Source organism: Sinocyclocheilus rhinocerous, unplaced genomic scaffold, assembly GCF_001515625.1.
Source record: "Sinocyclocheilus rhinocerous isolate Xijiao unplaced genomic scaffold, SAMN03320098_v1.1 scaffold6209, whole genome shotgun sequence".
NCBI classification, from domain to species: Eukaryota; Metazoa; Chordata; class Actinopteri; order Cypriniformes; family Cyprinidae; genus Sinocyclocheilus; species Sinocyclocheilus rhinocerous.
In genome coordinates, this window is record NW_015664792.1 from 19,195 (window position 1) to 30,345 (window position 11,151).

General features: G+C 35.0%; 2 protein-coding genes across 2 annotated transcripts; both read right to left on the reverse strand.

Annotated features, from left to right (window-relative positions):
• Positions 1 to 5,371: 5,371 nt before the first annotated feature.
• LOC107730469 (uncharacterized) lies at positions 5,372 to 7,047 on the reverse strand. The gene is made up of 6 exons (XM_016541315.1): positions 6,993 to 7,047; positions 6,543 to 6,893; positions 6,097 to 6,438; positions 5,830 to 5,937; positions 5,697 to 5,719; positions 5,372 to 5,494 (listed from the first exon to the last, which is right to left on the reverse strand). Exons 1-6 carry the CDS (start codon positions 7,030 to 7,032, stop codon positions 5,372 to 5,374), a joined length of 987 nt encoding a protein of 328 aa, XP_016396801.1. The 5' UTR covers positions 7,033 to 7,047.
• A 1,995-nt stretch (positions 7,048 to 9,042) lies between these two features.
• LOC107730470 (uncharacterized) lies at positions 9,043 to 10,718 on the reverse strand. Its single transcript, XM_016541316.1, has 6 exons — positions 10,664 to 10,718; positions 10,214 to 10,564; positions 9,768 to 10,109; positions 9,501 to 9,608; positions 9,368 to 9,390; positions 9,043 to 9,165 (listed from the first exon to the last, which is right to left on the reverse strand). The coding sequence occupies exons 1-6, from the start codon at positions 10,701 to 10,703 to the stop codon at positions 9,043 to 9,045; spliced, it is 987 nt and encodes a 328-aa protein (XP_016396802.1). The 5' UTR covers positions 10,704 to 10,718.
• Between the last annotated feature and the right edge of the window lie 433 nt (positions 10,719 to 11,151).

Here is an 11,151-nt window from a genome sequence, read left to right on the forward strand (position 1 = left end):
CTGCTTTCCTCTTTTACATCACCTACACACACAAGTCCGGTGAGAGAGAACAAAGCCAATAGTTGAGGAAGTCCAGTTAGTAAGGCTGTCAAGGCTAATTTCTTCACTTAAACATCGGATGAAGTGATTAGTTTCTCTTTAATACAGATGATGCCAATGTATTTTTCGATAAATCCGCTATGTTAGCAATAATAACGTTACCTGCTTGAGGGAAATGGTTGCCAGGTTTTCATAACAAAACCCGCCCAATTGCTACTCAAAACTTACCGCGTTTCGAGGGGTCCCCCGGTAAAAATCGAGTTCTGGGGGCTAAAATACACGTTACTGGGGTCGCTTCAACCAGCTGACATGAAAAACAACCCGCAGCAACAGTGATAAAGTAGCCCAATTCCACGGGAAAACCTCGGACTTGGCAACACTGTGACGGATACAAGTCTCCCTGCTGCACTAATAGTAGTAAGCCATTCCTCTGTATACATCATAGGCGCGGGAAGTGGGGGTGCTGCAGCATATTTTTTCCCCCCTGTTTTTTTTCTGTGGGCAACTGTTTAACTGTTGGGAATAAAAAAAAATCGTTGGCAAAGGCTATTACACTAACTCCATCCACCAACGTGTGATTGGGCTAGTCAACAAGACAAAAGACGATCACCTGTCGTCAGCTCCGGTGGCGCAGATGGTAAAACGCGCATCATCCACCTTTTGACGCGATCAACCTGGGTCCGAATCTGCCCTTTGGTGAACTTTTTTTCTCCCTTTTCAAATTTCAAATCACAGCAGAAAAGCATTTATTTTTTAATAAAAATGAAGGAAATAATCAAAAAGTTGAAAAAGTATCGGGTAGGGTTAGGGTAGGTGTAGGGAGGGCTTTTGTCCCAATAAGGTGGCATCCATTTAATAATTTGAATTAAAATTAAAATTTACACAATAAGTTATTATTGCATACTGTTTTATAATGTATTACAATGCTGAGGTGCAGATAATTGCCACTATTGGCAATAAGTAATTAGCAGAATATCCTGCTATTTTAATATAGTATAAATAGCTATTTGCACTTAGTGTAAATAGCATATCACAAAACAAATACTGCTATTTTCATTTGTAAATAGCATCTATTGCTAAGAAAATATGCGATATTTTCTTGTGTCCTTGTGTCTTGTGCCTTGTGTCCCCTTCAAATATTGCTCTTGAGAAATTTTATGTTTATTGTCCCCCCCACTGTTAGACGAAATTTACGCCCCCGGGGCGGGCCTGTGCCCGTTTGGCCCATCAGCTGTCTACGCCCCTGTCTCTAACTTATTGGGAACTTATTCACCATTTATCATCTGTAATACCATTGTGTAACCACTAGATGGCTGTTTAGCTCTATATATAAACATATAAACATGGCTGTGTGTTTCCTAGTGGCTGGGAACGTTGGATTTCCACATAATTAGTTACTTGAATTTGGATATATATTTAGACATCATTAAAGACATATTCTTATCAAAGTAGATTTTTTTTAATGTTGATTTGAAGTGTAAGTTTTTGCGTTAGTCAAATCTGGACACAAAGAAAGCATTTTGTTGCTCATACTTGCTTCATATAATAGCTTGATCAGTCACATGCAAGTAATCAGAATCAATACCGAAATTTCAAAATATACAATTGAGTGTTAAATACCGTAAACAGAGACTTAGTCTGAAAAACTGTGGCCTTAGGGGCCGTTCACATATCGCGTCTTTTGCGCGCTCAAGTTCGTTATTTCAAATGTAGACGTGCGGCAGGCGCGCTCATAATGGAAGCGATGCGGTCGCGACGTGCTCATTTTTTCCAGGTGCGACCACGCCGCATCGAGATAAACACATTTCAACTTTTCAGAATGACACCTCTGGAGCGCAAGCGCCCGAACGCGTTGGGAAAAAGCAGAAAGCGGCGCGCCTAGCGTTTTCCACGCGTTTTAGGCACGACATGTGAATGGCCCCTTACTCTGTTAAGAACGCAAGCTCCGCCCCTAACTTCCGGTTCTGTGGCTGCGGTTCTGAAACTGTGGTTCTAAAATTGCTGGTGCTGCGGGTCTGCAGCTGGATACTATTGGGTCGTGGGTCTTTCATGCGGAGAACTCTGCTAATATTTTCTGCATAATGATGCATTTAAAAGTTAACGACCAAATGGATGTTTACAATTGCTGTTGCAGATGAAATATAACACGGATAACAATAAATAAATATCTTTTACCAGGTTAAATGTTGATTATCAGTACCTCAAACCCCTTTTTGTAAACCTCTCTACCTAACCGTCGATCGCGCGCATCCGCCACGTTTGTAGATTTCTAACGCGTTTTATTCGTGTTTGTAGTTCTGGACCGAATCCTTAGCCAAGAGTGTGCACGGAGCCACAACGTTTGTAGATTTCTAACGCGTTTTATTCGTGTTTGTAGTTCTGGACCGAATCCTTCGCCAAGAGTGTGCACGGATCCACACTTCAAAAATCGACCTGAAATAGTAGACCATCCAGGGACTTTTGGCATACTCTTTTCAACATACTATGCTTTGGGACACACTTATTCTAATCTCACATACTATTTAGGATGGATAGTATGAACATTGAGACGCAGGGTCAGTGAGTGAGAGAATCGTGCCAAAATGGTAAGCGCAGAGAAAAGAAAGACGGAGCTGAACATATCGGTTTATTTCGGGAACTTTTTGCCCCACATGTACAACAAGTCATTTAGACATTTGCAACAGTTTGTTTTTTACACATACAGATTGGCCGAGAGAAAAAAATCGCCTGCAAGCTCGTACGACAGCAAAAATCGCACCTTGTACTGTAAGCGCAGAGAAAAGATAGATGGAGCTGTACATATCGGTTTATTTCGGGAACTTTTTGCCCCACATGTACAACAAGTCATTTATACATTTGCAACAGTTTGATTTTTTTACACATACAGATTGGTTCTATGCAGTCAGTCCGTTTTGCAGTTCTTTAAACTGTTGCTTGCAGTACTTTTGACCGTATTTTAGCGAAAACAACGTGGAAAAATGGAAGTCAGAAGAATGCAGATCATATTTATTTTGTGTTAGCATGAAGCTGCAGTTTCACAATACATAAAATACACTTACGAGTAACAGTAAAATGCTGCAAATCATTTATACTTGTGCTTGAAATGCGATTTACACCATTTCAAAGCTTCTCTTGCGCATGCAAATTTAATTTACACTTACAGTCTTATGTATACTTCCACAACTCTTACCCTGCGTATGCAAATCTTTTAGGCATTATTTTACCTTCATAATATATTACTTCTATATAGATGTTATATTACGTTGCTTAAGACTAAGGTAGTGGCAAACATTTCAATATGGTACATGGTACTCTTACATTAAAAGTTAGGCCTATCAGGAGCATTTTAAAATAAAACCTAGCCTTTCACACAGACGGCAGACTCCCACTCCTTTTCTTTTGCCTTTATATCTTTATAATACTTATATACTGTATATATATATATATATATATATATATATATATAGTTTGTGAGGGCAAGACTGCCTTAAAAATAAATAGAGGTAAACGGGGGAGCTGCGGGTTTTTCTGGATAAAAACACGATAGCGTTTACATTTATCAACCGATTTCAGAGGTTTGTGATCTACATTGAGTTAAAAATATTTAGCCTCCAGTTATTTAGTTAGGTTTGGAAAATTATAAATTTTCGTAAGAAATTGTGAAAACTCACACTTGTCTCACTTGTTGATTTGATTGATTTTTTCGGTTTACAATTCTAATGTTAATGTAGTATAACTGTGACATATACATGTAATGTAATTTGAATGTACATTAAATTAAATTAAGTTGTTTCATTGCTTTCTTTGTCTTCAACCCCAACATTTTAGCTTTTCTTGTGCTTCAGGTCAGAACACAGCTCATTCCCTTTGAAATACTTGAAGAAAATCGAAATAATACATCTTTCAACACTAATAATTTACCATCATTGAGAAAATTGAATAAAACCAGCGAATACAAATCAAAAAGTGACACTCTGGTAGTCTTGCTTTTTATTTTGATAGCACTCTATACAGATAAACTCCACAACAAACAATAACAAATGCAACTCACAGTAAAAATATAGTAAAAGTGATATGTAATATTAAAAAGTATATGTAGTACAAGTTGTAGTAAAGTGAATAATATAAAAAGCGAGTACAGTAGTATAAAATAGATTTATAATAGCACAAATTATATATATAATACCATAATAAATAAATGATAACAATAGATGAATAATAGCAAGTATAATATGCAATATCAAGGGTGGAATAATACAGAATAGACAATAATGAAGAATAAATTAATAGTAAATTATAAAGTAAAATAAATAATCATGAAATGTAGTTTCATAACAGTATTGTGTAATAATTATTAAACAAAGTAAGGGGGGGAGCATCAAACAAAAAAGACTTGAGGCTGTAAAGGTGCTTCAGCAAAATATTTAGTTAAGGGTATGAATACTTATGCAATGTACTTATTTCAGTTTTTTTATTTTTAATAAATTTACTTTGTGACAATTCTGTTTTTGCTTTGTCAGTATGGTGTATGGAGTGTAGATTGATGTGGAAAAAAAGTAATTTAAAGCAGTTTAACATAAGGCAGCAACATTACAAAATGTGAAAAAAACGAATGGGGTATGAATACTTTCGCAAGGCATACATATATACATATATACATATACACCAAGCATCATTCTCTCTCAACCCTTATTGTTAGTTCTTGTGAATTTCAAACACCACAATATGACAATACACATATACGTTTATTGTCATTTAGAAGATGCAAATGAAGCACACACTGTAAAATGGAGCATACCATAACAAAGATCCAAAGTTGCCCAGAAAAGAAAACACAGTCTAACAACATGCATGCATGGATCCACAAAAACACACTACCTTTCTTTCCCACAATTATCCTTACTATGCCAAACAAATTCACATATCTAACAAGAGTACAAAGCCTAAATAGCACAGTATTTAAACATTTAATTAAATTTAAATATGGTCACCTTTAGTGATCATCTTACAATTCATATTGTGATGACATTGTTATCTACACTCATTTCATGGAAAAATCCTAGACATTATCCTTATAAGCATTATAGATTAATTAATTGAAAACAAAAATCACGGCGGTGTCAGCAGTGATAAATTCATTGCACTTTACATTACCAAACTGTACTTTGAATTTAATTTCAGATAAAGAAAATCAATCAACTAAAAATGGAGTAGAAATGACTGAAATTATTCTGACAAATTAAATGGATGGAGTCAAATGTGTTGTTATAAGATAATAATGAAAACATTTTTTACATTGTAGAAGTTAAATGCACATCTAAACCTGTGAATGTCACTGGTGTGATCTGACATGTGCGTACAGAGACTGGTCCTGACTGATCTTTGCTTTGGCTCTTCTAGTGTTCAGAGGTTTCTGACCAAAACTAATGGCTGCATAATTCAGGGTGTCTTCATTCTAATATTAAGAGAGAAAAATGACACGATATGGCATAATATAGACCAAAAGTCCTAACGTTTTTATATTTGAAACTTTATTATTATTATTTTTTTAAAGTACTAATAACTAATATCAAATTGATAAAAACAGATTACTGTAAATGTAGTCAATAGTCCTTTCTACATTTAAGATCTCAAACAGAAGAAAATTATGAACTTACTTGACTCTCTTGAGATGTAGGCACTTTGGAAAAATAAGAAACACTCTTGTCATTATAAATGGCCATCATATGTAATTTTTACTCTGTCAATTTTGCATTAATATAATAAATTATTTTATTCAAAAAGTCTTACCTTTATTCTGACCCCTGCATAGTTTTATTCCCAGAAAAACAACAAGGGCCAAAAATATGATGTTTAAAATTCCAAGAGCAAGAAGAGCTGGATTCACATCAACACTCTCTAAAACAAAGTCAAAAATGAATTTTAATTTTTTAGATAACTTTTTTTTTTCATTTATTAGATCAGTTCATTACAACGTACTCCGCTATATGAATCAAATGCTTTTCCAGAGAGGAAAGATCAAACCAATTTAAACCAAACATTTCACCTTCATCTTACCTCTAAAATTTAGTTCAGTTCCTTTTCCAAACAGTATCTCTCCACACGCGGCCACAGCACAGTAGTAAATCCCAGCATCAGAGTGACTGATGTTGCTCTTGAAGAGATTGTAGACACAGCTCTGTGTTTGAGACTCAGTGCTGTTCTCACACTGACCATTTCTCTCTCCTTTGGTGTAAAGGACTCCTTGAGATTCTCCCAAGCTTTGCCTGAACCAGTAGACACTGTGTTCTCCTGCACAGCTCTCAGTGAAGATGCTGCACTGCAAACTCACAGAATCCCCTGGATGAAGCGTGTCTATCGAAGACTGCTGAAGAGTTATGTGTCTGTCCACAGCTGCATCTTGAAAGGTGACATAAGTGGGAAAGAAATGGTAAGGACAAAAAAATCAGTTACCTCAAACCAAACCAATATCAAACAAAGCTAAAATAAGCAGAAAAACACACCTTTGACAAGTAATCTGGTTCCTGCACCCATTCCAACGGTGTAATATGATGAGACTACACAGTAATATGTTGCTGAGTCTGAAGGTTTTGTCTTTAAAATGGTCAGATTAAAATGATCATCTCCTTTAATAACATTAAACCGATTTGTTTTATCAAAATCCTCATTCCAACTGGGTTGTTGATTTAAATATAAAGATACAATTTGTACGCTTTTTCTATCAGCCGTGTGTTTAAACCACGCTGTTGTCGTTTGCAGAAGCTTTGAAAAGGTGCAAGTGAGGTTCACATTTTCTCCGACTTGACCTATTTTTACATTATCCTCCTGAACAACATCTGCATCAGAGGAGCAGACTGCAAAATGAAGAACACAACAGGTACCTTTAGAGTTGAAAGTGTTATGTAGTGTTAAATAAGTTGTAAATAAATAGAGTTGTTAAAATAAATTTTTACCTATTGTTGAGGAGAGTGAAACAATTAAGCAATATCTCATGATCAATCGTCTTCCAAAATGATCCTTGTGCTTTGAATTTCCCTGAAAAAGCGAATGATGAGCACACTATCAATCCATTAACACATGGTAAAGAATAATGGTAGATCAGACTAGACTGCGATCTTACCATGTGTCCATCGGCCTCTGCTCCAAACAACTGATGCATGTATGCACTTTCACCTTAACTTTTATGCTTTCACACCCCTTGCCACATCAAAATGTCTAGAAAAAAATTCTAACCCAACCATTTTTCCGTTGCTCCAAAAAACATTTCTCATTTATTAATACACACATTATAAATACTACTGTTTAGTTACCAGTTTATAGTTAATGGAAGCTGGCTTCTCTCAAAACGGTCTGATTAATATGTTGTTTCGTTGCTACTAAAAATGCATTGTGGTTTGACAGAGGAAAATAGCAGGAAACATGTTCCAAAGCATGTAACCTTTAAAGGGCCCCATATAAAAGTTCCTGTGTTTAGTTAGTAGAAGTGATGCTGAGCATCCAAGATATGAAACTTTTAAATACAGTTTGAATCAATGGGTTGGCAGATGGCAGGGCATGATCAAGTTTAACTAATCTGGATTGATGAATGCATGGTTTTGCACACTCTAAGAAATATCTATAAAAAGGAATAAAAAGGAAAAAAAAAAATTCCATATTGATTTTTCACAGGTGTTTTAACTGTATTTTAATTAAGGATTACATTGTATTGTGTTTAAGGGTAAGGAAATGTCCGCTTAACTGATAATGCCATGGCAAACTTAACTGATAATGCAGAAAATTACCAGTACCTTTTCTTTTTCTTTTCTTTTTTTTCTCTCTTACAGTTCATATTAGTTAATGTTAGAATGGTGCACAATGGATTTTTTGCAACCTCTCAACTAACTATGTAAGCTCATAGTGTAGGCCAAGAAATATGTATTTTGTCCATTTCCAAGGAATGTTCAAAGTAATAACATTACTCACATCAGGCAGACACAACAATTAGTGATACACTATTATTTAAATTCTTGCTAATATGCTTATAGCCTAATATGTTATGGCCTATAACCAATAAATGTCTGAAAAAAAAAGGAAAACGACAACAAAAACAACAAAAAAGTTTATTACAAGAATATATGAAAGATGAATAGAGTTGGTGTATGTGGTCTAAAACAGTTTATTACACATTTCATAGTAATTGTTTGAGTGTTGTACTTTCTCGATAAATGAATTTAACTCTAAAGTAGTGTTGCATGGTGACAAAAAGTCATTTAAATCTTAAATTACAAAATGTGAAAAAAATGAATGGGGTATGAATACTTTCGCAAGGCATACATATATACATATATACATATACACCAAGCATCATTCTCTCTCAACCCTTATTGTTAGTTCTTGTGAATTTCAAACACCACAATATGACAATACACATATACGTTTATTGTCATTTAGAAGATGCAAATGAAGCACACACTGTAAAATGGAGCATACCATAACAAAGATCCAAAGTTGCCCAGAAAAGAAAACACAGTCTAACAACATGCATGCATGGATCCACAAAAACACACTACCTTTCTTTCCCACAATTATCCTTACTATGCCAAACAAATTCACATATCTAACAAGAGTACAAAGCCTAAATAGCACAGTATTTAAACATTTAATTAAATTTAAATATGGTCACCTTTAGTGATCATCTTACAATTCATATTGTGATGACATTGTTATCTACACTCATTTCATGGAAAAATCCTAGACATTATCCTTATAAGCATTATAGATTAATTAATTGAAAACAAAAATCACGGCGGTGTCAGCAGTGATAAATTCATTGCACTTTACATTACCAAACTGTACTTTGAATTTAATTTCAGATAAAGAAAATCAATCAACTAAAAATGGAGTAGAAATGACTGAAATTATTCTGACAAATTAAATGGATGGAGTCAAATGTGTTGTTATAAGATAATAATGAAAACATTTTTTACATTGTAGAAGTTAAATGCACATCTAAACCTGTGAATGTCACTGGTGTGATCTGACATGTGCGTACAGAGACTGGTCCTGACTGATCTTTGCTTTGGCTCTTCTAGTGTTCAGAGGTTTCTGACCAAAACTAATGGCTGCATAATTCAGGGTGTCTTCATTCTAATATTAAGAGAGAAAAATGACACGATATGGCATAATATAGACCAAAAGTCCTAACGTTTTTATATTTGAAACTTTATTATTATTATTTTTTTAAAGTACTAATAACTAATATCAAATTGATAAAAACAGATTACTGTAAATGTAGTCAATAGTCCTTTCTACATTTAAGATCTCAAACAGAAGAAAATTATGAACTTACTTGACTCTCTTGAGATGTAGGCACTTTGGAAAAATAAGAAACACTCTTGTCATTATAAATGGCCATCATATGTAATTTTTACTCTGTCAATTTTGCATTAATATAATAAATTATTTTATTCAAAAAGTCTTACCTTTATTCTGACCCCTGCATAGTTTTATTCCCAGAAAAACAACAAGGGCCAAAAATATGATGTTTAAAATTCCAAGAGCAAGAAGAGCTGGATTCACATCAACACTCTCTAAAACAAAGTCAAAAATGAATTTTAATTTTTTAGATAACTTTTTTTTTTCATTTATTAGATCAGTTCATTACAACGTACTCCGCTATATGAATCAAATGCTTTTCCAGAGAGGAAAGATCAAACCAATTTAAACCAAACATTTCACCTTCATCTTACCTCTAAAATTTAGTTCAGTTCCTTTTCCAAACAGTATCTCTCCACACGCGGCCACAGCACAGTAGTAAATCCCAGCATCAGAGTGACTGATGTTGCTCTTGAAGAGATTGTAGACACAGCTCTGCGTTTGAGACTCAGTGCTGTTCTCACACTGACCATTTCTCTCTCCTTTGGTGTAAAGGACTCCTTGAGATTCTCCCAAGCTTTGCCTGAACCAGTAGACACTGTGTTCTCCTGCACAGCTCTCAGTGAAGATGCTGCACTGCAAACTCACAGAATCCCCTGGATGAAGCGTGTCTATCGAAGACTGCTGAAGAGTTATGTGTCTGTCCACAGCTGCATCTTGAAAGGTGACATAAGTGGGAAAGAAATGGTAAGGACAAAAAAATCAGTTACCTCAAACCAAACCAATATCAAACAAAGCTAAAATAAGCAGAAAAACACACCTTTGACAAGTAATCTGGTTCCTGCACCCATTCCAACGGTGTAATATGATGAGACTACACAGTAATATGTTGCTGAGTCTGAAGGTTTTGTCTTTAAAATGGTCAGATTAAAATGATCATCTCCTTTAATAACATTAAACCGATTTGTTTTATCAAAATCCTCATTCCAACTGGGTTGTTGATTTAAATATAAAGATACAATTTGTACGCTTTTTCTATCAGCCGTGTGTTTAAACCACGCTGTTGTCGTTTGCAGAAGCTTTGAAAAGGTGCAAGTGAGGTTCACATTTTCTCCGACTTGACCTATTTTTACATTATCCTCCTGAACAACATCTGCATCAGAGGAGCAGACTGCAAAATGAAGCACACAACAGGCACCTTTTAAGCTGAAAGTGTTATGTAGTGTTAAATAAGTTGTAAATAAATAGAGTTGTTAAAATAAATTTTTACCTATTGTTGAGGAGAGTGAAACAATTAAGCAATATCTCATGATCAATCGTCTTCCAAAATGATCCTTGTGCTTTGAATTTCCCTGAAAAAGCGAATGATGAGCACACTATCAATCCATTAACACATGGTAAAGAATAATGGTAGATAATAGATTAGACTAGACTGCGGTCTTACCATGTGTCCATCGGCCTCTGCTCCAAACAACTGATGCATGTATGCACTTTCACCTTAACTTTTATGCTTTCACACCCCTTGCCACATCAAAATGTCTAGAAAAAAATTCTAACCCAACCATTTTTCCGTTGCTCCAAAAAACATTTCTCATTTATTAATACACACATTATAAATACTACTGTTTAGTTACCAGTTTATAGTTAATGGAAGCTGGCTTCTCTCAAAACGGTCTGATTAATATGTTGTTTCGTTGCTACTAAAAATGCATTGTGGTTTGACAGAGGAAAATAGCAGGAAACATGTTCCAAAGCATG

Bases quoted from the DNA above. Each gene is read 5' to 3' on its own strand.
- LOC107730469 (XM_016541315.1), bottom strand. From the start codon at position 7,032: ATGAGATATTGCTTAATTGTTTCACTCTCCTCAACAATAG. The intron at 6,894-6,992 runs GTAAAAATTTAT...TTCATTTTGCAG, and splicing joins TTCACTCTCCTCAACAATAG to TCTGCTCCTCTGATGCAGAT. The intron at 5,938-6,096 runs GTAAGATGAAGG...ACTTTGTTTTAG, and splicing joins AACTGAACTAAATTTTAGAG to AGAGTGTTGATGTGAATCCA.
- LOC107730470 (XM_016541316.1), bottom strand. From the start codon at position 10,703: ATGAGATATTGCTTAATTGTTTCACTCTCCTCAACAATAG. The intron at 9,609-9,767 runs GTAAGATGAAGG...ACTTTGTTTTAG, and splicing joins AACTGAACTAAATTTTAGAG to AGAGTGTTGATGTGAATCCA. The intron at 9,166-9,367 runs GTAAGTTCATAA...TCTTAATATTAG, and splicing joins CTACATCTCAAGAGAGTCAA to AATGAAGACACCCTGAATTA.